Source organism: Macaca fascicularis, chromosome 19 (genome assembly GCF_037993035.2).
Source record: "Macaca fascicularis isolate 582-1 chromosome 19, T2T-MFA8v1.1".
In the NCBI taxonomy this organism is placed as follows: domain Eukaryota; kingdom Metazoa; phylum Chordata; class Mammalia; order Primates; family Cercopithecidae; genus Macaca; species Macaca fascicularis.
Window position 1 is genome coordinate 57,415,103 of NC_088393.1, and position 25,579 is coordinate 57,440,681.

General features: G+C 54.8%; 2 protein-coding genes across 25 annotated transcripts in view; both read left to right on the plus strand.

Moving 5' to 3' along the window:
• ALDH16A1 (aldehyde dehydrogenase 16 family member A1) overlaps nt 1–8,827 on the plus strand; it is a 20,671-nt gene extending 11,844 nt beyond the window's left edge. Inside the window, exons 10-17 of the mRNA XM_045379980.2 lie at nt 34–170; nt 325–430; nt 539–669; nt 1,536–1,703; nt 1,884–2,085; nt 6,145–6,330; nt 6,637–6,759; nt 8,549–8,827. Of these exons, the coding sequence (XP_045235915.2) occupies nt 34–170; nt 325–430; nt 539–669; nt 1,536–1,703; nt 1,884–2,085; nt 6,145–6,330; nt 6,637–6,759; nt 8,549–8,710 (1,215 nt within the window). The 3' untranslated portion in view covers nt 8,711–8,827. The remainder of the gene's footprint in view (nt 1–33; nt 171–324; nt 431–538; nt 670–1,535; nt 1,704–1,883; nt 2,086–6,144; nt 6,331–6,636; nt 6,760–8,548) is intronic.
• A 4,648-nt stretch (nt 8,828–13,475) lies between these two features.
• FLT3LG (fms related receptor tyrosine kinase 3 ligand) lies at nt 13,476–25,378 on the plus strand. Of its 24 annotated transcripts, XR_012427861.1 has the most exons (10): nt 13,476–13,536; nt 13,854–13,923; nt 14,685–14,978; nt 15,335–15,388; nt 15,636–15,779; nt 18,746–18,884; nt 19,503–19,684; nt 19,760–19,828; nt 24,754–24,843; nt 24,978–25,201. XR_012427861.1 is itself a non-coding variant. In XM_074024271.1 (9 exons), exons 5-8 carry the CDS (start codon nt 15,684–15,686, stop codon nt 19,805–19,807), a joined length of 465 nt encoding a protein of 154 aa, XP_073880372.1. In that variant the 5' UTR covers nt 13,476–13,536; nt 13,854–13,923; nt 14,685–14,978; nt 15,335–15,388; nt 15,492–15,683; the 3' UTR covers nt 19,808–19,828; nt 24,978–25,201. The 24 variants fall into 24 exon arrangements, 18 of the variants coding, with proteins under 18 accessions (XP_073880372.1, XP_073880369.1, XP_065391778.1 ...); XR_010583411.1 differs by lacking the exon at nt 24,754–24,843 and adding an exon at nt 21,290–21,387 and having other exon boundaries at nt 13,476–13,923; XR_001487094.3 differs by having other exon boundaries at nt 13,476–13,923.
• Nucleotides 25,379–25,579: the final 201 nt, after the last annotated feature.

Here is a 25,579-nt window from a genome sequence, read left to right on the forward strand (position 1 = left end):
CAGAGGCCTGAGCCTCCCCATCACCCCTTGCAGGTGCCGTGGCCTGTGGTTGTGGCCTCCCCCTTCCGCACAGCCAAGGAAGCACTGGCATTGGCCAACGGGACGCCCCGCGGGGGCAGCGCCAGCGTGTGGAGCGAGAGGCTGGGCCAGGCACTGGAGCTGGGCTACGGGTCAGTCTGCATGGCCCAGGCGCTCACTCCTCTCCTCATTCTTCCTGTCTTCATCTCCCTTCTCCCTGGGTCGCTCCCTGCGCCTTTAACTCACCCCTCTCCCAGCCAGCCACCATCTGTTTTCCTGTGTCGGACGTCTCTATCTTCCCCACAGGCTCCAGGTGGGCACCGTCTGGATCAATGCCCACGGCCTCAGAGACCCTTCGGTGCCCACAGGCGGCTGTAAGGAGAGTGGGTGTTCCTGGCATGGGGGCCCAGACGTGAGCACATCCCCTCCCCGTCACCAGCCCCGCTCCCCGCCATGCCCTTGACACTTGCATCCAGCCTCACGTGCCCCTTGCATCCTCTTGACACTGTCCTTCTCACAGGGGCTGTATGAGTATCTGCGGCCCTCAGGGACCCCTGCCCGGCTGTCCTGCCTCTCCAAGAACCTGAACTATGACACCTTTGGCCTTGCTGTTCCCTCAACCCTGCCGGCTGGGACTGAAATAGGGCCCAGGTGAGTCGTTGGGGGCCAGTGGTCTGGGGGTGTGAACGGGGAGAGGGAAATTGATGCCCGTTTCCCCATGGACAGGAGGGCTGGTGCAAGGTCCGTCCAAGCTGTCTCATGGTCCTGCTGAGTACCACATTGTGGCCTCACACTTTCCCCACCCCAGGCCTGCTGAGACTCAGCTCTGCCCCATGAATGTCTGTGCTCTCCCAGAAACTCATGGGTCTAGGAGCTTGGGGTCCCCAAGAGGTTCACTGGAGCAGAAGCTTGGGGTGCCCCAGAGGCTAACGGGAGCAGAAGGAGTAGGAGCTTAGGGTCGCCCAGAGGCTCATGGGAGCAGTTTAGGGTCCCCCAGAGGTTCATGGGAACAGGATTTTGGGGTCCCCCAGAGGCTCAAGGGAGTCAGATTTTAGGGTCCCCAGAGGCTCATGGGAGCAGAAGCCTGGAATCTCCCAGAGGCTCATGGGAGCAGAAGTTTGGGGTCCCCCAGAGGCTCATGGGAGCAGGAGTTTAAGGTACCCCCAAAGACTCAAGGGAGCAGGAGTTTAGGGTCTACCAGAGGCTCATGGGAGCACAGAGGTTCATGGGAGCAGGAGTTTAGGGTGCCCAGAGGCTCATGGGAACAGAAGCTTTGGGTCCTCCGGGGCTTATGGGAACAGGAATTTGAGGTGCCCCACAGGCTCAGGGGAGCAGTTTAGGGTCTGCCAGAGGTTCATGGGAGCAGGAGTTTAGGGTGCCCAGATGCTCATGGGAACAGGGGTTTGGGGTGCCCCAGAGGCTCACGGGAGCCGAGGCGGTCTTCCCAGTGGGGTAGAGCATAAGGTCTGAGCAGATTGAGGGCTCAGGACTCCTCCTCATGCCCCACCCTACTCCAGCCCAGCACCCCCCTATGGGCTCTTCGTTGGGGGCCGTTTCCAGGCTCCTGGGGCCCGAAGCTCCAGGCCTATCCAGGATTCGTCCGGCAACCTCCATGGCTACGTGGCTGAGGGTGGAGCCAAGGACATCCGAGGTGCCGTGGAGGCCGCTCACCAGGCTTTCCCTGGGTAAGAGGGGTCACACGGGAAAGCCCAGGGGTCATGGCATGGTAGAGAGGGGAGCCTGGGCCCCCAGCAGTTGGTGGACTGGGAAGCTGGGCCCCCAGGGTAGGGGCTGTGGACAGAGGTGGGGTGTCAGGAAAGCCAAGACCAGGATGCCAACCCCTACTGTGCACTGTCTGCCCACAGCTGGGCGGGCCAGTCCCCAGGGGCCCGGGCGGCCCTGCTATGGGCCCTGGCGGCTGCACTGGAACGCCGGAAATCTACCCTGGCCTCAAGGCTGGAGAGGCAGGGAGTGGAGCTCAAGGCTGCGGAGGCGGAGGTGGAGCTGAGTGCAAGGCGACTTCGGGCATGGGGGGCCCGGGCACAGGCCCAAGGCCACACCCTGCAGGTGAAGGATCTGTGGGCACGTGGGTGAGCTGGGCAGGTGGGGTGGGGTTCAGACTAGAGGCTCAGACTCAGAGATGAGCCAGGCTTGGGATCCAGGCCCAGCCCCACTGCCTTCCACAGCAGGATCATCAGCAAGTGGCTTCACCTCTCCCTGCCTCAGTTTCCTCATCTGTACAGTGAGTGGACACACAACCTGCCTCGTAGAGCGGCGTTTGCCAGATGATGGATAGTGACCCATTCCTGGACCATAAAATCAATTTAGTGGGCTGTTAGGCGGTTTTTGCATTGCTATAAAGAAACACCTGGGGGCGCAGTGGCTCACGCCTATAATCCCAGCACTTTGGGAGGCCAAGGCGGGCGGATCAAGAGGTCAGGAGTTCAAGAATAGCCTGACCAACACAGTGAAACTCTGTCTCTACTAAAAACACAAAAATTAGCCGGGCGTGGTGGTGGGCGCCTATAGTCCCAGCTACTCGGGAGGCTGAGGCAGGAGAACAGTGTGAACCCGGGAGGCGGAGCTTGCAGGGAGCCAAGTCATGCCACTGCACTCCAGCCTGGGCAACAGAGCGAGACTCCGTCTCAAAAAAAAAAGAAAAAAGGAACACCTGGGTGCGCGGTGGCTCACACCTGTAATCCCAGCACTTTGGGAGACCGAGGTGCGTGGATCACGAGGTCAGGAAATGGAGACCCTCCTGGCTAACATAGTGAAAGCCGGTCTCGACTAAAAATACAAAAAACTAGCTGGGTACCGTGGTGGGCGCCTGTAGTCCCAGCTACTCGGGTGGCTGAGTCAGGAGAATTGCTTGAACCCAGGAGGCGGTGGTTGCAGTGAGCCAAGATCCCGCCACTGCACTCCAGCCTGGGCGACAGAGTGAGACCCTGTGTCACAAAAAAAAAAAAAACACCTGACCAGGGCTGGTGGCTCACGCCTGTAATCCCAGCAATTTGGGAGGCAAAAGCGAGTGGATCACTTGAGGCCAGGAGTTTGAAACAAGCCTGGGCAACATAGTGAAACCATGTCTCCACAAAAAATAGAAAAATTAGCTAGGCCTGTTGGCACCAGTCTCCCTTTGTCACCTGGCTGGAATGCAGTGCCACAATCATGGCTCACTGCAGTTTCTTTTTTTTTTTTTTTTTTTTTTGAGACGGAGTCTCGCTGTGTCTCCCAGGCTGGAGTGCAGTGGCGTGATCTCGGCTCACTGCAAGCTCCGCCTCCCGGGTTCACGCCATTCTCCCGCCTCAGCCTCCCAAGTAGCTGAGACTACAGGCGCCCGCCACCACGCCCGGCTAGTTTTTTGTATTTTTAGTAGAGACGGGGTTTCACCATGTTAGCCAGGATAGTCTCGATCTCCTGACCTCATGATCCACCCGCCTCGGCCTCCCAAAGTGCTGGGATTACAGGCTTGAGCCACCGCGCCCGGCCGGCTCACTGCAGTTTCAACCTCCGAGGTCCAAGCGAGCCTCCCACCTCAGCCTCCTGAGCATCTGGGATCACAGGCACACACCAGCACACACGACTGGGTGGTTTTGTATTTTTGTAGAGACAAGAGACTCGCCATGTTGCCCAGGCTGATCTCGAACTCCTAGCTTCAAGTGATCTGCCTATCTTGACGTCCCAAAGTGCTGGGATTATAGGCGTGAGCCACTGCACCCAGCTAGTGCTACGCTTTTTTTTTTTTTTTTTTTAAGACAGAGTTTCGCTCTTGTTGCCCAGGCTGGAGTGCAATGGTGCGATCTTGGCTCACTGCAACCTCCGCCTCCCAGGTTCAAGCAATTCTCCTACCTCAGCCTCCCAAGTAGCTGGGATTACAGGCATGCGCCACCACGCCCGGCTAATTTTGTATTTTTAGTAGAGACGGGGTTTCTCCATGTTGAGGCTGATCTCGAACTCCAGACCTCAGGTGATTCGCCCACCTCAGCCTCCCAAAGTGCTGGGATTACAGGCATGAGCCACCACACCCAGCCTCCAGTGCTACACTTTTAAATAACTGGATCTCAGGAGAACTCACTACTTCGCGGACAGTAGCAAGTGGGATGGTGCTAAACCATTCATGAGGAATCCACCTCCATGATGCCATCACTTGCCACCAGGCCCCGCCTTCAACATTGGGAATTACATTTCTTCTTTTTTCTTTTTTTTCCCGAGACGGAGTTTCACTCTTGTTGCCCAGGCTGGAGTGCAATGGTGCGATCTCAGTTCATGGGTCTGCCTCCCAGATTCAAGCAATTCTCCTGCCTCAGACTCCTGAGTAGCTGGGATTACAGGCATGCGCCACCGTGCCCAGCTAATTTTGTACTTTTAGTAGAGACAGGGTTTCTCCCTGTTGGTCAGACTGGTCTCAAACTCCTGACCTCAGGTGATCTGCCTGCCTCGGCCTCCCAAATTGCTGGGATTACAGGCATGAGCCGCCACACCTGGCCGGGGATTACATTTCAACATGAGATTTGGGTGGGACATCCAAACTCTATCATGGGCCAAACCATATTTCTTTCTTTCTTTTCTTGAGATGGAGTCTTGCTCTGTCGCCCAGGCTGGAGTGCAGTGGCGCGATCTTGGCTCACTGCAAGCTCCGCCTCCCAGGTTCATGCCATTCTCCTGCCCCAGACTTCCGAGTAGCTGGGACTACAGGCGCCTGTCACCATGCCCAGCTAATTTTTTTTTTTTTTTTTTTTTTTTTTTTTTGTATTTTTAGTAGAGATGGGATTTCACCGTGTTAGACAGGATGGTCTCGATCTCTTGACCTCATGATCCGCCCACCTCGGCCTCCCAAAGTGCTGGGATTACAGGTGTGAGCCACTGCGTCCAGCCTTCTTTTTTATTTTTATTTTACTTTAATTCTGGGATACATGTACAGAACGTGCAGCCTTGTTACATAGGGATACGCGTGCCATGGTGGTTTGCTGCACCTACTGATCAGTCCTCTAAGTTCCCTCCCCTTGCCTCCCACCCCCTAACACCGTATTTCTTTTTAACAAAAGAAAATAATCCCAGTGCTTTGGGAGGCTGAGGTAGGTGGATCACTTGAGCCCATGAGTTCATGACCAGCCTGGACAACACAATGAAACCTCATGTCTACAAAAAACAACAAATTAGCTGGGCCTGGTGGTACACACCTGTATTCTCAGCTACTCAGGGGGCTGAGGTGGGACAATTGCTTTAGCCTGGGAGGTCAAGGCAACAGTGAGCTGTGATCATGCCACTGCACTCCAGCCTGGGCTACCCAGTAAGACCCTGTCTCAAGGAAAAAAAAAAAAAGGAAAAGAGAAAAAACATAAGAGTGGGCCAGGCGCGGTGGCTGACGCCTGTGATCCGAGTACTTTGGGAGGCCAAGGCAGGCTGGATCACTTGAGATCAGGTGTTCGAGACCAGTCTGGCCAATATGGTAAAGACCCATCTTTACTAAAAATACAATAATTGGCCAGGCGCGGTGGCTCACGCCTATAATCCCAACACTTTGGGAGGCTGAGGTGGGTGGATCACTTGAGGTCCAGAGTTTGAAACCAGCCTGGCCAACATGGTGAAACCCCATCTCTACTAAAAATACAAAATTAGCCGGGCATGGTGGCAGGCGCCTGTAATCCCAGCTACTCGGGAGGCTGAGGCAGAAGAATCACTTGAACCTGGGAGGCGGAGGTTGCAGTGAGCTGAGATCGTGCCACTGCACTCCAGCCTGGAGACAGAGCAAGACTCCATCTCAAAAAAAAACAGAGAAGGGAAGGAGGGAGGGAGGGAAGAAGGAAGGAAAGGAAGGAGGGAAGGAAGGAAAGGGAAGAAAGGAAGGAGGGAAGGAAGGAAAGGAAGGAAGGAAGGGAAGGAAGGAAAGGAAGGAAAGGAAGGAAGGGAAGGAAGGAAGGAAGGTTGGTTGTGCAGGATGTTTCTCACCGCCCGAACCCCCGTGGAATGATTCACTTTGACCAGAGTCTGCGAAATGGCGGGCGCTTCCACAAGGGTGCGGTTTGGGACAACACCAGGTGTTGGGAAGGACGTGGAGGAACTCGGTCTCTCATTCACTGTGGGCGGGGCTCCCCTGCCCCACGCGTGACCCGCCTGTCCCTGCAGGTAGCGGGGCTGAGAGGCCCTGTGCTGCGCCTGCGGGAGCCGCTGGGTGTGCTGGCTGTGGTGTGTCCGGACGAGTGGCCCCTGCTTGCCTTCGTGTCCCTGCTGGCTCCCGCCCTGGCCTACGGCAACACTGTGGTCATGGTGCCCAGCGCAGCCTGTCCCCTGCTGGCCCTGGAGGTCTGCCAGGTATATCCCCCTGCCTTCCTGCCTCTCCTCCCGGTAGCCTCAGGGCAGCAGAAAAACGCCCAAACTCGGCAGGAGCTTGGCTCTTACCGCACCCTCCGTGGTACGCATGCTGCCCCCAGCCCCAGCATCCAAACCTTCACTCCTTGGGGACCCAGTGCCCATTCTTCAGCCCAGACCTGGGGCTTTCTCGTCCAAGACCGCCCCCCCTACCCCCGTCCCATTCCTTCCCATGGCCGCCCCCTGGATGCCCACTCCTTGCCCTGCCCCCACGGCCCTCCCAACCCACCCACTCTCTGCATCCCCTAGGACATGGCCACCCTGTTCCCAGCAGGCCTGGCCAACGTGGTGACAGGAGACCGGGACCATCTGACCCGCTGCCTGGCCTTGCACCAGGACGTCCAGGCCATGTGGTATTTCGGATCCGCCCAGGTGCTCTTTGTTCTGTTTTGCCATTTTCAGCATCTCAAACTTCAAACAGGCTCCTCCTTTTCCGGAAACACAGCCCCGCCCTCTTAGAACTCCTGTTGCTAAGGGGAGAAACTCCTTGACAACAAGGTTCTGAGGCCCCGCCCTTAGTACTCCAGTTACTAAGGAAGAGGCTGTCCTTAGCAACAAGGGCCTGAGAGCTGTCCAGCCCGAAGACCTCATCTCAGTGGACGGCCCGTTGCTAAGAACCACACCCTAGATTTGGAGGCCCACAGTGTACAGTGTTTTTTTGTGTTTTTTTTTTTTTTTTTAAGACAGAGCCTCACCCTGTCACCCAGATGCAATCATACCTCACTTCAGCTTCAACCTCCCAGGCTCAAGTCACCCTCCCACCTCAGCTTCCTGAGTAGCTGGGACCACAGGCATGCACCACCATGCCCAGCTAAGCCCGGCTAATTTTTTTCTTTTGCAGAGACAGGGGTTTCTCTGTGTTGGCCAGGCTGATCTTAAACTCCTGGGCTCAAGTGATCTGGAGCAGACTGGTTGAGTCTGCTCTTTTTTTTTTTTTTTTTTTTTTTTTTTAATTTTTATTTATTTATTTATTTATTTTTATTTTATTTTGTTTTTTTGAGACAGAGTCTCACTCTGTCGCCCAGGCTGGAGTGCAGTGGGGTGATCTCAGCTCACTGCAAGCTCCACCTCCCAGGTTCACGCCATTCTCCTGCTTCAGCCTCCCAAGTAGCTGGGACTACAGGCGCCCGCCACCACGCCCTGCTCATTTTTTTTTTTTTTTTGAGACGGAGTCTTGCTCTGTCACCCAGGCTGGAGTGCAGTGGCCGGATCTCAGCTCACTGCAAGCTCCGCCTCCCGGGTTTACGCCATTCTCCTGCCTCAGCCTCCCGAGTAGCTGGGACTACAGGCGCCCGCCACCTCGCCCGGCTAGTTTTTTGTATGTTTTAGTAGAGACGGGGTTTCACCGTGTTAGCCGGGATCGTCTCTCGATCTCCTGACCTCGTGATCCGCCCATCTCGGCCTCCCAAAGTGCTGGGATTACAGGCTTGAGCCACCGCGCCCGGCCTATTTTTGTATTTTTAGTAGAGAAGGGGTTTCACCGTGTTAGCCAGGATGGTCTTCATCTCCTGACCTCGTGATCCACCCGCCTCAGCCTCCCAGAGTGCTGGGATTACAGGCGTGAGCCACCGCTATTTATTTATTTTTTTGAGACAGAGTCTCACTCTGTCGCCCAGGCTGGAATACAGTGGCACGATCTCGGCTCATTGCAACCCTTGCCTCCCGAGTTCAAGTGATTCTCCTGCCTCCCAAGTAGCTGAGACTACAGGCACTCGCCACTATGCCTGGCTAATTGTTGGGTTTTTTTTTTTTTTTAGTAGAGATGGGGTTTCCCCATATTGGCCAGGCTGGTCTCAAACTCCTGACCTCGTGTGATCTGCCTGCCTCAGCCACCCCAAGTGGTGGGATTACAGGAGTGAGTCACGGCGCCCCACTGTCCACTCTCTTAAATCACCTGTTGGTAACAGATGTGAACTTGTTGACAAGAGCCTTGGGCCTCATTCCTCTCAACATGGGCTGTTAAGGGAGAGGAAATTCCCTAACCCCTGGGTCAAATGCCTTTCCCTACCATCTGGAAGTTTTGCTTGGAAGGAACTGAGCACTGCAGCTACAGAGCATAGGTCCAGCCTGAAGCCCCTGATCAGTAACAGTCATCGCGGAGGAAGCAGGTGCTTAGCAACAAGCCCGCAGAAGTGCTGACCCCCCTCTCTCCCCACCTCAGGGTTCCCAGTTTGTGGAGTGGGCCTCAGCAGGAAACCTCAAACCGGTGTGGGTGAACAGGGGCTGCCTGCGGGCCTGGGACCAGGAGGCCGAGGGGGCAGGCCCGGAGCTGGGGCTGCGATCGGCGCGGACCAAGGCCCTGTGGCTGCCTATGGGGGACTGATGCCTGAGCGCCACCTGCTGCATTTTGGACACCTCAGACCAAGGGGAAATGCACCCCCGCAGACACCTGGGACTTTCCCCTTCTGTGGGGAATAAATAAAGTCTCTGACAAACCCTAGCTATGCTTCTGTGAGAAGAAAGGATGTAGCAACTTCTGGCAGATATGAGGCTTTTTTTTTTTTTTTTTTTTGAGACAAGTTCTGGCTCTGTCACCCAGGCTGGAGCGCAGTGGCACAATCTCAGTCCACTGCAGCCTCGACCTCTGGGGCTCAAGGGATCCTCATGCCTCAGTCTCACATGTAGCTGGGTCCACAGACATGCGCCACCACACCTGGCTCAAGGCCATTTTAGTTCTGAGGTTGAGCAGTTCAGGAGCTGCTGTGCTTGTGAAACACAATGCTGTGTTTGTGAAACAGAGAAGGGGGACCCCCGAGGACCCCGGACAGGGCCTTAGGACTCTCATATCTTCTTGTCTTCTCTATCTGGCAGCTCTTGCTCACTGGTTTTCTCTGCCTTTTCATGGCCCCGGAATCCATACGCAGTAAAGGAGCTCTCTGGAATAAAATTAAAGTCCTCCTGCGGCCGGGCGCGGTGGCTCAAGCCTGTAATCCCAGCACTTTGGGAGGCCGAGACGGGCGGATCACGAGGTCAGGAGATCGAGACCATCCTGGCTAACACGGTGAAACCCCGTCTCTACTAAAAATACAAGAAAATTAGCCAGGCGAGGTGGTGGGCGCCTGTAGTCCCAGCTACTCGGGAGGCTGAGGCAGGAGAATGGCATGAACCCGGGGGAGCGGGGCTTGCAGTGAGCCGAGATCGCGCCACTGCACTCCAGCCTGGGGCACAGAGCAAGACTCCGTCTCAAAAATAAATAAATAAATAAAAAATAAAAATAAAAAAAATAAAGTCCTCCTATATGACTTTTGTCAATTTCCATGATATAAACGCTCCCACCGTGCCGGATTTCAAGGTACAGGTGATTAAACAACTGGCTGAGAGATCCGGAATTGGTTTTTGTTGTTGTTGGGTTTTGTTTGTTTGTTTGTTTGTTTGTTTTTTTGAGACGGAGTCTCGCTCTGTTGCCCAGGCTGGAGTGCAGTGGCGCCATCTCAGCTCACTGCAAGCTCCACCTCCCGGGTTCACGCCATTCTCCTGCCTCAGCCTCCCGAGTAGCTAGGACTACAGGCATCTGCCACCACACCCGGCTAATTTTTTGTACATTTAGTAGAGACGGGGTTTCACCATGTTAGCCAGGATGGTCTGGATCTCCTGACCTTGTGATCCACCCACCTCGGCCTCCCAAAGTGCTGGGATTACAGGCGTGAGCCACCATGCCCAGCCGAGATCCTAAATTGTTAACAGGTCAGCTCCCTTGAGCCAATATGAGCCGCTTCAGCACACCACTGCCTTAGGATTCTGGTTGTGGGTGGGTTTTTTTGGTTTGTTTTTTGTTTTTGAGACAAGAATCTCTCTCTGTCGCCCAGGCTGGAGTGCAGTGGCACCATCTTGGCTCACTGCAGCCTCCACCTCCCGGGTTCAAGCGATTCTCCTGCCTCATCCTCCAGAGTAGCTAGAATTACAGGCTTGCCCACCACACCCAGCTAATTTTTTGTATTTTTAGTAGAGATGGGGTTTCACCATGTTGGCCAGGCTGGTTTCAAACTCCTGACCTCAAGCGGTCTGCCTGTCTCAGTCTCCCAAAGTGCTAGGATTACAGGCTTAAGCCACTGCACACAGCTGTTGATTTTTTTAAATAAAGGATCTTGCTCTGTTTTTCAGGCTGTAGTACAGTGGGGCAGTCACAGCTCACTGCACCCTCGGCCTGGGCTCAATCCTCCCACCTCAGCCTCCTGAGTAGCTCAGACCACAGACATGCACCACCATGCCTGGCTAATTTTTTTTTTTTTTTTTTTTTTTTTTTTTGAGACGGAGTCTCGCTCTGTCACCCAGGCTGGAGTGCAGTGGCCGGATCTCAGCTCACTGCAAGCTCCGCCTCCCGGGTTCCCGCCATTCTCCTGCCTCAGCCTCCCGAGTAGCTGGGACTATAGGCGCCTGCCACCTCGCCCGGCTAAGTTTTTGTATTTTTAGTAGAGACGGGGTTTCACTGTGTTACCCAGGATGGTCTCGATCTCCTGACCTCATGATCCGCCCGTCTCGGCCTCCCAAAGTGCTGGGATTACAGGCTTGAGCCACCGCGCCCGGCCTAATTTTTTTTTTTTAATAGGCAGGGTCTACCTATGTTGCCCAGGCTGGTCTTGAACTCCTGGCCTCAAGCGATCCTCTCACCTCAGCCTTTCAAAGTGTGGGACTACAGGCGTCAGCCACCACACCTGAAGTAGAATTCTTTTTGATGTAAGAAACCCACTTTTGGCTGGGCGCGGTGGCTCAAGCCTGTAATCCCAGCACTTTGGGAGGCCGAGACGGACGGATCACGAGGTCAGGAGATCGAGACCATCCTGGCTAACACGGTGAAACCCCGTCTCTACTAAAAAATACAAAAAAACTAGCCGGGCGAGGTGGCGGGCGCCTGTAGTCCCAGCTGCTCGGGAGGCTGAGGCAGGAGAATGGCGTGAACCCGGGAGGCGGAGCTTGCAGTGAGCGGAGATCTGGCCACTGCACTCCAGCCTAGGCGACAGAGCGAGACTCCGTCTCAAAAAAAAAAAAAAAAAAGAAACCCACTCTTACTAGTTTAAGATAAAAGGGGAGTTTTCAGAGGCCAGGCTTAGTGACTCAAGCCTGTAATCCCAACACTTTGGGAGGCCGAAGTGGGCGGATAACCTGAGGTCAGGAGTTTGAGAGCAGTCTGGCCAACATAGTGAAACCCTGTCTGTATTAAAAATACAAAAATTAGCTGGATGTGGTGGCGGGCACCTGTAATCCCAGTTTACAGGTGCTCAGGATGCTGAGGCAGGAGAATAACTCGAACCCAAGAGGCAGAGGTTGCAGTGAGCTGAGATCACACCACTTCACTCTAGTCTGGGCAACAGAGCAAGACTCCATCTCAAAAAAAAAATTTTTTTTAAATGGGGTTTTCCGAACTGGGCGTGGCAGTTCACACCTGTAATCCCAGCACTTTGGGAGGCTGAGGCAGGTGGATCACTTGAGGTCAGAAATTCGAGACCAGCCTGGGCAACATGGTGAAATCCCGTCTCTACTAAAATTATAAAAATTAGCCAGGCATGGTGGCAGCACCTGAAATCCCAGCTATTTGGGAGGTGGAGGCAGGAGAATCTCTTGAACCCAGGAGGCAGAGGCAGAGCTTGCAGTGAGCCAAGATCGTGCCACTGCACTCCAGCCTGGGCAACACAGCGAGACTCGGTCTCAAAAAAAGAAAAAAAAAAAAGGAAGAGAGAGAGAGGAGTCTTTGGGAAGGCCACAGAGATTCCCTAGAGGTGGTAGGGCAGTAGGGCAGGACACACATTGAGGGGCCCCAGGACTTGGTCAGGAAGGAGCTAGAGCAGGTCCTTTGTCCATGGGCCACATGAGCTATTGGGGCTTGTATCTCTGCCTCTCTTTCTAGCCAGATGGAAGGTCTGATCAGTCAGTGCCACAAGGCAGCTAACCCAGGCTGAACAGGAAGTGAGGCAGGCAGAGGGATCAGGGAAGGGAAATGGATGGTGAAGGCCACGACGGGCGAGGCTTTGCTGCAGTAACACACAACCCCCAAATCTGCGTGGGCCACAACCACAACTTTAGTTTGTTCTTACACTCCCTGCGCTCACCCAGGGCTGGCAGGATCCCTGTACTCCTCTGAGTGGCACAGGAAACTTGGCTGATGGAGGCGCTCTCTCCATGCATCCTCCACCATCCATTCCCCAGACCCTTAGACTTCCATCTAGAAGTGACACCTGTCACCTCCACCCTCATGTGATTGGCCAAAGTGAGTGTGGCCATGTCCGAGTTCCCCAGGATGGGGCCTCGAATCCTTCTGCAGGGAAGAGGGGCCAGCAGATGTTTGAGGACAGTCTGCCACGGATCGGATGGGTAAGCAAAAGATTCAGGCCAGGTGTGGTGGGTCACACCTGTAATCCCAGCACATTGGGAGGCTGAGGCAGGCAGATCACCTGAGATCAGGAGTTCAAGATCAGCCTCGCCAATATGGTGAAACCTCGTCTCTACTAAAAATACAAAAATTAGCTGGGCGTGATGGCACGCACCTGTAATTCCAGCTACTCAGGAGGCTGAGGCACAAGAATCGCTTGAACCCGGGAGGTGGACGTAGCAGTGAGAGGAGATTGTGCCACTGCACTCCAGCCTGGGCAACAGAGAGAGACCCCCTCTCAAAAAAAAGAAAAAAAACTTCAGAGATTCAGAGGTCCACAGATGTGGAAGAGAGCTTCTATTTTGTCTCATTTACCACCTCACTTCTCAGTTTGGAGTTGGAGAAACCGAGGCTTAGAGAGGTCAACGGGCTGGCCAAGCTCCCACAATGATAAAGCTAGGGCTAGGGCGACACCTGCCAGGCCCAATGTGACAAGATACATCCTGGGTCCTGTGTGCCAAGCCTTGGCGGGGCAAAGTTGGGGCCCAGAGGATGGTAAGACACAGCAACTCCTAGTTCCCAGAGACAGATCCGGGTTCCAGCCCCAGCTCACCATGCACTGGGCATGCCACCCAGGGAGTCAACCCCACTGCAGCCCCCGCCGCGGGGCGTCCAGGGAACCCACCATCTGCGGCGTGAGCGGCCGCCTCTCACCACCAGGGAGCGCGCTCTGCCTGGGCCCAGATTCCACCCCTGGACTGTCTCCCCCCAAAATTTTCCTTTCACTTTCGGTCTCTGGCTGTCACCCGGCTTGGCCCCTTCCACACCCAGCTGGGGCAAGCCTGGTGCGTGAGGAGACTTGGACTCTAGGTCCCCAAGGGGCGGAGCCAGGGTCCCCACTCCTGGGACAGGGGGAGCAGAGGGTGGGGGGCTGGGTTCCTGGGTCCCTAACCTGGGGAGGGTTCTGGGGACCATCGGGGTTCTTGGAAGTGGAGATGAAGAGTTTTCACCATAACTGGGGCCGACGCAGGAAGCCTGGGGGAGGAAGGGGCGGAAACTCAGCCACATCAAAGGGATGCAGGAGGGGCGGGGAGGCAAAGGGGCGGGCGGGACAGGGGCTGGGGCATGGGGGTCCGAGACTTGTTCTTCTGTCCCTTCCAAGACCCGGCCACAGGAGGCATGAGGGGCCCCCGGCCGAGATGACAGTGCTGGCGCCAGCCTGGAGCCCAACAGTGCGTAAATCCCAGGGACAAGGTCAGGGGAGAGGGGAGGCACAATGTCAGGATGGGGCGGGGGGGGGGAGATGGAGGGGAGGATAGATGGACAGAGGAGGGGGAAATACGAGGGGAGATGGATAGGAGAGGAGATGGACAGAGGAGGGGGAGATGGACAGAGGAGGGGGAGATGGACAGGAGGGGGAGATGGACAGGAGGGGGAGATGGACAGAGGAGGGGGAGATAGGAGAGGGAGATGGACAGAGGAGAGGGAAATAGACAGGAGAGGGAGCTGGACAGGAGGGGGAGATGGACAGAGAATGAGGAGATGGACAGGAGAGGAGATGGACAGGAGGGGGTATGGACAGAGGAGGGGGAGGTGAACAGGAGGGGGAGATGGACAGAGGAGAGGGAGATGAAGAGGAGGGGGAGGTGGACAGGAGGAGGGAGATGGACAGATGGGGAGATGGACAGAGGAGGGGGAGATGGACAGGAGAGGAGATGGACAGGAGGGGGTATGGACAGAGGACAGGGGAGATGGACAGAGGAGAGGGGAGGTGGACAGAGCCAAGAACGAATGAAGAGGACGTGGACCAAGATCAAGAGAGAAGCAGGCAACAGGGGTGTATAAGGCAGAGGGAGGAACAGGACTGGAGGAACCCGGGCGAGGAAAGCAGACGTGAGGATGAGGTGGTTGGAGACAGACGGGCAGAGTGGGGGAGATGGGAAGAGAGAGGGGTGGGGCAGAGGAGGATGCAAACTGGACGGCGTTGGACCAGAGGCAGAGAGAAACCGGGAAAGACGAGCAGAGATGGGGCCACGTCCCCGGAAAGTGTGGAAGAGGCGGAAGGACACCTGGGGAAGGAGGAGCGGGGAAGACAGAACAGTGCAGGTGGGAAGCCCGGAGGAGGGGGCTGTGTGTGGAACAGCGGAGGGCTCCCCTAGCGCCCCCTCCCCTGCAGACCTATCTCCTCCTGCTGCTGCTGCTGAGTTCGGGACTCAGTGAGACCCAGGACTGCTCCTTCCAACACAGCCCCATCTCCTCCGACTTCGCTGTCAAAATCCGCGAGCTGGTGAGAGGCGCTACCCGCTACCCCGGACCCCCTCACGTGATCCCCCTCCCTTTTTTTTTTTTTTTTTTTAAGTAGAGACGGGGTCTCTGTCCCTGTGTTGCCCAGGGTGGTCTTGAACTCCTGGGCTCAAGCGATCCTCCCACCTTGGCCTCCCAAAATGCTGGAATTACAGGCGTGAGCCACTGTGCTTAGGGGTATCCTCCCTCTGTGAAGTCAAAGTTCTGTGACTTCTTCTGGGCTCCCCTCTCTGGCTCTTTTCCCTCTCTCTCCGATTCTCTGCTGCCTCCTCTGGGTCTCCACAGTTCTGTTTCCCGCTGTCTTCAGCCAGGCCTGACTCTGTTTTCTCCCGCATGCAGTCTGACTACCTGCTTCAAGATTACCCGGTCACCGTGCCCTCCAACCTGCAGGACGTGAGTCATGTTGGGAGGGACCTGGGATGGAGGTGGGGACCACAGACTCAAGATGCCCCACCCAGGCGAGTGGATAACCTGGCCCTCCCCTCCCCAAACCCAGGAATCAGAGTCCCCGGCCCCTCCTCCCTCAGACCCAGGAACCCCGGCCCAGCCCCTCCTCCCTCCGGCCCAGCCCCTCCTCCCTCCGGCCCAGCAGCCCCGGCCCAGCCCCTCCTCCCTCAGACCCGGGGGTTCTCCCCACTAGGAGGAGCTCTGCGGGGCCCTCTGGCGGCTGGTCCTGGCACAGCGCTGGATGGAGCGGCTCAAGACTGTGGCTGGGTCCAAGATGCAAGGCTTGCTGGAGCGCGTGAACACGGAGATACACTTTGTCACCAAATGTGCCTTTCAGGTCAGCCCTCAACTTAGGGGACAAGTGAGGGGAGGGAGATGCCTTCGTACGCATTAGAAGTAAAGCTCCGCTAGGCCTTATTGGAGATTTATTTGGATCACAGCCACCCAAGGAAGGTAGAGCGAGAAGCTCTACCCGGCGGAGCTCTGTTCCTGCAGAACAAACACGTCCCCAGGCACCGGTGATGGGGAGCAGTCTGGTCCCATTCTGGGGCCCCGGTTTCCTAGGCCATGATGAAGGGTGCCACTGAGGGGTTCTTCCCCCGAAAAAAACTGGGGAGAAGAGGTCTCTAAAGTGAGAAGACCGCGCGCGGTGGCTCACTCCTGTAATCCCAGAGCTTTAGGAGGCTGAGGTGGGCGGATCACTTTAGGTCAGGAGTTCGAGACTAGCCTGGCCAACATGATGAAACCCCAGCTGTACTAAAAATACAAAAATTAGCCAGGCATGGTGGCTTGGGAATCGCTTGAACCCGGGAGCCAGAGGCTGCAGTGAGCCGAGATCATGCCACGGCACTCCAGCCTGGGAGACAGAGTGAAACTGTCTCAAAAACAAAACAAGGCCGGGCGCGGTGGCTCAAGCCTGTAATCCCAGCACTTTGGGAGGCCGAGACGGGCGGATCACGAGGTCAGGAGATCGAGACCATCCTGGCTAACACGGTGAAACCCCATCTCTACTAAAAAATACAAAAAAAAAAAAACTACCCGGGCGACGTGGCGGGCGCCTGTAGTCCCAGCTACTCGGGAGGCTGAGGCAGGAGAATGGCGGGAACCCGGGAGGCGGAGCTTGCAGTGAGCTGAGATCCGGCCACTGCACCCCAGCCTGGGCGACAGAGCGAGACTCCCTCTCAAAACAAACAAACAAACAAAAACCTCTATCTGAGGGCTGGGTGCAGTGGCTCACACCTGTAATCCCAGCACTTTCGGAGGCCAAGGTAGGAGGACTGCTTGACCCCAGGTGTTCAAGACCAGCCCGGGTAACACAGTGAAACCTCATCTCTGCACAAAAATAAAAATAAATTAGCCAGGCATGGTGGTGCCCACCTGTGGTCCCAGCTACTCAGAAGGCTGAGGTGGGAGGATCACTTGAGCCCTGGACTTCAAAGCTGCGGTGAACTATATGACTGGGCCACTGCACTCCAGCTTGGGTGACAAAGCAAGACCCTGTCTCAAAACATAAAATAGGCTGGGTGCAGTGGTTCACAGCTGTAATCCCAGCACTTTGGGAGGCTGAGACAGGCAGATTGCCTGAGCTCAGGAGTTCGAGACCAGCCTGGGCAACACAATGAACGCCGTCTCTACTAAAATACAAAAAAAAAAAAATTAGCCGGGCATGGTGGCAGGCACCTGTAGTCCCAGCTACTCGGGAGATTGAGGCAGGAGAATTGCTTGAACCCAGGAGGCGGAGGTTGCAGTGAGCCAAGACCACACCACTGCACTCCAGCCTGAGTGACAGAGCAAGACTCCGTCTCCAAAAAAATTAAAAATAAAAGGCCGGGCGCAGTGGCTCACACCTGTAATCCCAGCACTTTGGGAGCCCAAGGCGGGCAGATCACAAGGTCAGGAGTTTGAGACCAGCCTGGTCAATGTGGTGAAACCCCATCTCTACTAAAAATACAAAAGTTAGCCAGGCGTGGTGGTGTGCACCTGTAATCCCAGCTACTCGGGAGGCTGAGGCAGAAGAATTCCTTGAACCTGGGAAGTGGAGGTTGCAGTGAGCCAAGATCACACCACTGCACTCCAGCCTGGGCGACAGAGCAAGACTCTGTCTCCAAAAAAATTTTTTTTTTTTTTTTTTTTTTGAGACGGAGTCTCGCTGTGTCACCCAGGCTGGAGTGCAGTGGCCCGATCTCGGCTCACTGCAAGCTCCGCCTCCCGGGTTTACGCCATTCTCCTGCCTCAGCCTCCGAGTAGCTGGGACTACAGGCGCCCACCACCACGCCCGGCTATTTTTTTGTATTTTTAGTAGAGACGGGGTTTCACCATGTTAGCCAGGATGGTCTTGATCTCCTGACTTCGTGATCCACCTGCCTCGGCCTCCCAAAGTACTGGGATTACAGGCTTGAGCCACCGCGCCCGGCCTCAAAAAAATTAAAAATAAAATAAAAGGCCGGGCGTGATAGCTCACACCTGTAATCCTAGCACTTTGGGAGCCCGAGGCAGGCAGATCATGAGGTCAGGAGTTTGAGCCCAGCCTGGCCAACGCGGTGAAACCCTGTCTCTACTAAAAATACAAAAATTAGCCTGGCATGGTGGTGCACGCCTATAGTCCCAGCTACTTGGGAGGCTGAGGCAGAAGAATTCCTTGAACCCGGGAGCCGGAGGTTGCATGAGCCAAGATCGTGCCACTGCACTGCACACCAGCCTGGGTAACAGAGCGAGACTCCATCTCAAAACAAAAAATAAAATAATAAACTAAAATAACTTTGGGAGGTCAAGGTGGGCGGATCACCTGAGGTCAGGAGTTTGAGACTAGCCTGACGAACATAGAGAAACCCCATTTCTACTAAAAAATATAAATAAATAAATAAATATGGCCGGGTGCGGTGGCTCACGCCTTATAATGCCAGCACTTTGGGAGGCCAAGGTGGGCAGATCACCTGAGGTCAGGAGTTCGAGACCAGCCTGGCCAACATGGAGAAACCCCATCTCTACTAAAAATACAAAAAGTAGCCGGACATGGTGGTGGGCACCTATAGTCCCAAGCACTGGGGATGTTGGGGCAGGATAATCACTTGAACCCAGGAGGCAGAGGTTGCATTTCACCACTCCAGCCTGGGCAACACAGCGAGACTCTATCTCAAAAAAATAAAAAATAAATAAAATAAAATAAATAAACTCTCTCTGAGAGCCACAGCTCACTGGGCCCTGCCCGGTTGCTGGGCATAGCCAGCAGGGAAGGGCCTTTGGCCTGCGGAGGGGTGGTGAGGGGAATGACGTGGTGGTGACGTCTCCCTCCCCTGCTCCCAGCACCCCCCCAGCTGTCTTCGCTTCGTCCAGACCAACATCTCCCGCCTCCTGCAGGAGACCTCCGAGCAGCTGGTGGCTCTGAAGCCCTGGATCACTCGCCAGAATTTCTCCCGGTGCCTGGAGCTGCAGTGTCAGCCTGGTAAAGGCTTCCAGCCACTCCCACTCCTTTCCCTCCTGTCCTCACGGCCGTTCCTCCTCTCTGCACAGTGCGTCCCAGACCCCACCCTGCTCATATTGGTTGTGACAAGGGCAAGTTTATTCCTCAGTTTACTTTTTTTTTTTCCTGAGTCGTCTTGCTCTGTAGCCCAAGCTGGAGTGCAGTGGTGCAATCTCGGCTCACTGCAACCTCCATCTCCAGGGTTCAAGCGAATCTTCTGCCTCAGCCTTCCGAGTACCTGGGATTATAGGTGCACATACCATGCCTGGCTAATTTTTGTGTTTTTGGTAGAGATGGGTTTTCACCATGTTGGCCAGGCTGGTTTCGAACTCCTGACCTCAAGAGATCCGTCCACCTTGGCCTCCCAAAGTGCTGCGATTACAGGCATGAGCCACTGTGCCTAGGCTATTCGCTCATCTAATTTGTGACAATCTGATGAGGTAGGTACAATGATTATCGTAGTTTTACAGATGAGCAAACTGAGGCACAGAGAGGCCAAGCAGCCCATCCAAGGTCACACAGTCAGTGGCAGCCAGGCCTCTCTTTCCTTCCTTACCCCAGCCCTTCTCCTTGGCCACCCAGCCTCCTCTTTCTCCCCAGACTCCTCAACCCTGCCACCCCCACGGAGTCCAGGGGCCCTGGAGGCCACAGCCCTGACAGCCCCGCAGCGCCCTCTGCTCCTCCTCCTGCTGCTGCTGCCTGTGGGCCTCCTGCTGCTGGCCACTGCCTGGTGCCTGCACTGGCAGAGGACACGGCGGAGGACACCCCGCCCTAGGGAGCAGGTGAGCAGGGTGGGCAGAGGGGGTGAGGGGGCCGAGAGGGTGACCCACTTGTGGCTGACACTTTGGGGCCCACAGGTGCCCCCTGTCCCCAGTCCCCAGGACCTGCTGCTTGTGGAGCACTGACCTGGCTGGGGCCTCATCCTGGTGAGTCCTTCATGAACCATGGGGCCTGGATTTTGTGTCTGCAGGTGGGGAGGGGCACTAGGAGGCCATGGAAGGGTGGTGAGTAGCGGAGGGGCAGGGGCAGCTCTGGGTACAGAAAGACCCCTCTGGGATCAGGCATGGTGGCTGATGCCTGTAATTCCAGCACTTTGGGAGGCTGAGGCAGGTGGATCACTTGAAGTCAGGAGTTCAACACCGGCCTGGCCAACATGGCAAAACCAGTCTCTACTAAAAATACAAAAATTAGCTGAGCGTAGTGGTGTGTGCCTGTAATCCCAGCTACTAGGGAGGCTGAGGCAGGAGAATTGCTTGAACGCAGGAGGCGGAGGTTTCAGTGAGCCGAGATTGCTCCACTGGACTCCACCCTGGGTGACAGAGCTAGACTCCATTTCGAGAAGAGAAGAGAAGAGAAGAGAAGGGGAGGGGAGGGGAGGGGAGGGCAGGGGAGGGCAGGGCAGGGCAGGGCAGGGGATGCAAAGCCCTATGGGGCCACGGACACAGACCTGGAGACCAAGCTGGAGGCTGTGGGAGGACCCAGGACAAGGACCATGGGATGGAGTGGCGTGGATGGGCAGCGAGTCAGGGGTCAGAGATCAGGAGGGACAGGCTTGGGGCCTGATAGGCTTGAGTTGGCACAGATCGCCCTGGTCCAGCGATGGGGTGGACAGGGGAGAACCTGGGGGAGGAGTTAGATTAGGGAAAGACATGGAGCTCATTGGGGACCTGAAGGAGCAAGGGGCCCTGGGGAGATCTGTGGATGCAGGAGTTTGCAAGCCTCCTGGGGCAGGAAGGAAATGGCATTCCAGAAAGAGGGAACTGCCTTTGTAAAGCCGAATGGTATGAGAAAGCTCAGGGTGTTCCAGTAACTTGGGCCAATGTGGTGCAGCAAGGAGCCATGGGAGGTGTGAGAGGGAGGAAACGAGCTGGGAACAAGTGTGGAGGGTGCGGGCAGGTGGGCCAGGAGGGAAGAAAGAGGGGAGGCCTCAGCAGGTCCCCTAACATTTCTTTTTTTTTTTTTTTTTTTTTTTTGAGACAGAGTCTCGCTCTGCCGCCCAGGCTGGAGTGCAGTGGCGTGATCTTGGCTCACTGCAAGCTCCGCCTCCCGGGTTCACGCCATTCTCCTGCCTCAGCCTCCCGAGTAGCTGGGACTACAGGCGCCTGCCACCTCGCCCGGCTAGTTTTTTTGTATTTTTTTAGTAGAGACGGGGTTTCACTGTGTCAGCCAGGATGGTCTCGATCTCCTGACCTCGTGATCCACCCGTCTCGGCCTCCCAAAGTGCTGGGATTACAGGCTTGAGCCACCGCGCCCGGCCCCCCTAACATTTCAAATCTAACATTTTGTAGTAATTGCTCACACATATACTGCCTTAGTAATGCAGGCCTCATGTGGGGCTTTCTTCCTTTTTTTATTTTTTTGAGATGGACTCTCACTCTGTCGCCCAGGCTAGAGTGCAGTGGCGCGATCTCAGCTCACTGCAGCCTCCGCCTCCCGGGTTCAAGCGATTCTCCTGCCTCAGCCTCTGGAGTAGCTGGGATTACAGGTACCCACAAGCACGCTTGGCTAATTTTTGTGTTTGTAACAGAGACGGGGTTTCATCATGTTGGCCAGGCTGGTCTCAAACGCCTGATCTCAGCTGATCCACCCGCCTCAGCCTCCCAAAGTGCTGGGATTACAGGCATGAGCCATCCCACCCGGCCTCCAGGTTGTCTTGATCCAGCATCTGTGCCCTTCACTCTGCTGCCTCAGTTTCCTGATCTGTACAAAAGGCTCTAATAATTGTCCTTCTACCATAGGGTTGTCATGAGGTTAAGTGAAGTGACACAGGCAAGGCTTTTAGAGCAATGCAGTGGAAACAACACGTGGGCTACCTGTGCGATTTTCACTTTCCTAGTAGCCACATTTTTTTTTTTTTTCCTTTCTGAGACGGTGTCTCACTCTGTCGCCAGGCTGGAGTCCAGTGGTGCAATCTCAACTCACTGCAACCTCCACCTCCCGGGTTTACGCCATTCTCCTGCTTCAGCCTCCCGAGTAGCTGGGATTACAGGCACCCGCCATCACACCGGGCTAATTTTTTGTATTTTTAATAGAGACGGGGTTTCACCATGTTGGCCAGACCGGTCTCGAACTCCTAACCTTGTGATCCACCCACCTCGGCCTCCCAAAGTGCTGGGATTACAGGCGTGAGCCACCACGTCCAGCCTCAGTTTTTTAAAAAAGGAAAAAGAAGCAAGTAACTTTATGTTATGCAGTATATCCAAAATATTGTCATTTCAACATATAATCAATATTTTTCAATGATTAATTAGACATTAATAATTTTGAATCATTCATCATTTTGAATATTTTGCATTCTGTTGTCATACTAAGCCTTCAGCATCCAATGTATACTTTTTTTTTTTCTTTTGAGATGGATTCTCGCTCTGTCACCCAGGCTGGAGTGCAGTGGCGCAATCTCAGCTCACTGCAACCTCCGACTCCCGGGTTCAGGCGATTCTCCTGCCTCAGCCTCCCAATTACCTGGGATTACAGGCATGCGCCACCACACCCGGCTAATTTTTGTACTTTTAGTAGAGACGGGGTTTCACCATCTTGTCCAGGACGGTCTCCATCTCCTGACCTCGCGTTCCACCCGCCTCAAAGTGCTGGGATTACAAGTGTGAGCCACCGTGCCAGGCTCAGACAATAAATTTTTATCAGAAACACTTCATCTATATTTAAATTTCATGAAATTTACAGTTGCCAAAAGTAGATTCACATAGTCAAGTTGTTCAAAACATACATTAAACCAGCCTGGGCAACATGGCGAAACCCCATCTCTACAAAAAAATTTTAAAAAGTAGCTGGCTGTGGTGGCACATGCCTGTAGTCCCAGCTACTCAAGAGGCAAGGTAGGAGGATCGCTTGAGCCCAGGAGGTCGACGTTGCAGTAAGCTATGATTGTGCCACTGCACTCCAGCCTGAGTGAGAGAGCAAGACCCTGTCTCCAAAACAAAAAACAAAAACCACACAGAAGAGCTTAGAATCTCAGTTGCTATCTCTGGGAATCACCATGATTGCTAAGACCCGTATCTATCCACCAAAAAAAAAAAAATGAGTGCACTCCAGCCTGGGCAATAGAGGGAGAGACCCTGTCACAAAAAAAGACAGAGAGAAAGAAAGAAAAAAGAAAAACATACATACGTTTTCCAATAACTGTTAACAGATCAAGGACCAGTATCTGAATCGCTCTGTCACCTAGGCTGGAGTGCAGTGGCATGATCTCAGCTCACTACAACCTCCGCCTCCCGGGTTCAAGTGATTCTCCTGCCTCAGCCTCCCGAGTAGCTGGGACTACAGGCTCGTGCCACCACGCCCAGCTAATTTTTGTATTTTTAGTAGAGGTGGGGTTTCACCATGTTTGCCATGATGGTCTCAATCTCTTGACCTCGTGATCTGCCTGCCTCAGCCTCCCAAAGTGCTGGGATTACAGGAGTGAGCCGCCCTGCCCGACTAATACCTGATATTAATTTTATTGTGTCTCACCCAGCATGGTGGCTCTCCTTGGCAGATCACTTGAGCCTAAAGAGTTCAAGACCAGCTTGGGCAACATGGTGAAACCCCATCTCTACTAAAAATATAAAAATTAGCTGGGTGTGGTAGCACCACCAGTAATCTCAGCTAACTCAGGAGGCTGAGGCAGGAAGAATCGCTTGAACCCGGGAGGCAGAGGCTGCAGTGAGCCGAGATCGTGCCACTGCACTCCAGCCTAGGTGACAGAGCGAGACTGTCTCAAAAGAAGTTTAAGTCCAGCCTCGAACTCCTGGACTCAAGTGATCCTCCTGCCTCAACCTCCTGAGTAGTGTACCAGCCCCATCTCAAGTGTTCAGTATTCACATGTGGCTGGTTATTCCCGTATTAAAGAGCAAAAATAGAGAACATTTCTTTTTTTTTTTTTTTTTGAGACGGAGTCTCACTCTGTCGCCCAGGCTGGAGTGCAGTGGCGCCATCTCGGCTCACTGCAAGCTCCGCCTCCCGGGTTTACGCCATTCTCCTGCCTCAGCCTCCCGAGTAGCTGGGACTACAGGCGCCCGCCACCTCGCCCGGCTAATTTTTTTGTATTTTTAGTAGAGACGGGGTTTCATTGTGTTAGCCAGGATGGTCTCGATCTCCTGACCTCGTGATCCGCCCGTCTTGGCCTCCCAAAGTGCTGGGATTACAGGCTTGAGCCACCGCGCCCGGCCAATAGAGAACATTTCTTTTTCTTTCTTTTTTTTTTTTTTTTTTTTGAGACAGGAGTTTCACTTTTGTTGCCCAGGCTGGAGTGCAATGGCACGATCTCGACTCACTGCAACCTTCACCTCCCGGGTTCAAGCGATTCTCCTGCCTCAGCTAATTTTGTAGTTTTAGTAGAAATGGGGTTTCTCCATGTTGGTCAGGCTGGTCTCCAACTCCCGACCTCGGGTGATCCACCCGCCTCAACCTCCCCAAGTGCTGGGATTACAGGTGTGAGCCACCGTGCCTGGCCCTAATTTTGTATTTTTAGTAGAGATGAGGTTTCTCCATGTTGGTCAGGCTAGTCTCAAACTCCCAACCTCAGGTGATCCACCCACCTCGGCCTCTCAAAGTGCTGGGATTATACGTGTGAGCCACCGTGCCCAGGCAAAAGTAGAGAACGTTTCTTCTTTGAGACGGAGTCTCTGTCACCCAGGCTGGAGTACAGTGGCGCGATCTCGGTTCACTGCAACCTCAGCCTCCCAGGTTCAAGCGATTCTCCTGCCTCAGCTTCCCGAGTAGCTGGGACAACAGGCACCTGCCACCACGCCCAGCTAATTTTTTTTAGTAGAGACGGGGTTTGGGGTTTCACCGCGTTAGCCAGGATGATCTCGATCTCCTGACCTCTTGATCTGCCTGCCTTGGCCTCCCAAAGTGCTGGGATTACAGGCGTGAGCCACCGCGCCCATCCGAGAACATTTCTGTCATGGCCACGTTCTCTTGGACAGCAATGCCCTAGCACACAGTAAGCGCTTGCTGGGAATGGTGGTGTTTTGGGAATAATCTGTGCCCCGCCCTGAGCTGTTTCTTTCCGTCTCCTCTGTCAGCGGATCCTAAACAACCCAGTGAGACAGACACATCTATCATCCCATTTTACAGGGGAGGACACTGAGGCACACAGAGGGGAGTCACCAGCCAGAGGATGCATAGCCGGCACACAGAGGAAATGGGCTAGAGGCTGGTCCCTTCCTTGGGCCCAATACCCCTCTCATTCCCTCCCCAGGATGGAGGCAACGCCAGAACGCAGCACCGGCCCCACTTACCCAACTCTGTACAAAGCCCTTGTCCCCATGAAATTGTATATAAATCATCCTTTTCTACCAGCTCTGGCCAAGTCTGTCTGTGGATGGGTGTGAATGGGGTCGTTCTGATTTCAGAATCTTGGTTTTTCAGTTGCAATGCAATGTTTCATTCAATACGTGTTTTCTGAGGTCCCCTGAAGCCCCGGGCCAGCACTGGGCAATGCCAGAGCCCGGATTTGAGTCAGAACCAGCCCAGTCGCCCCAGGTCTCCTAGGCTATGGACGAGAAGACAAGGGACTCAGCGAGCCTGGGTGCAGGATGCCATAGGCTCCTATGGAGATAGCACAGAGGCAGTGTGAGAGCCCGCGGAGGGCAGCTCACCCAGGTTGGAACATCAAAGAGGCTTTCCAGAGCCAAAGGGCATTGCGATGGTGACAAGCCAGATTTGGAGGGGTTGGG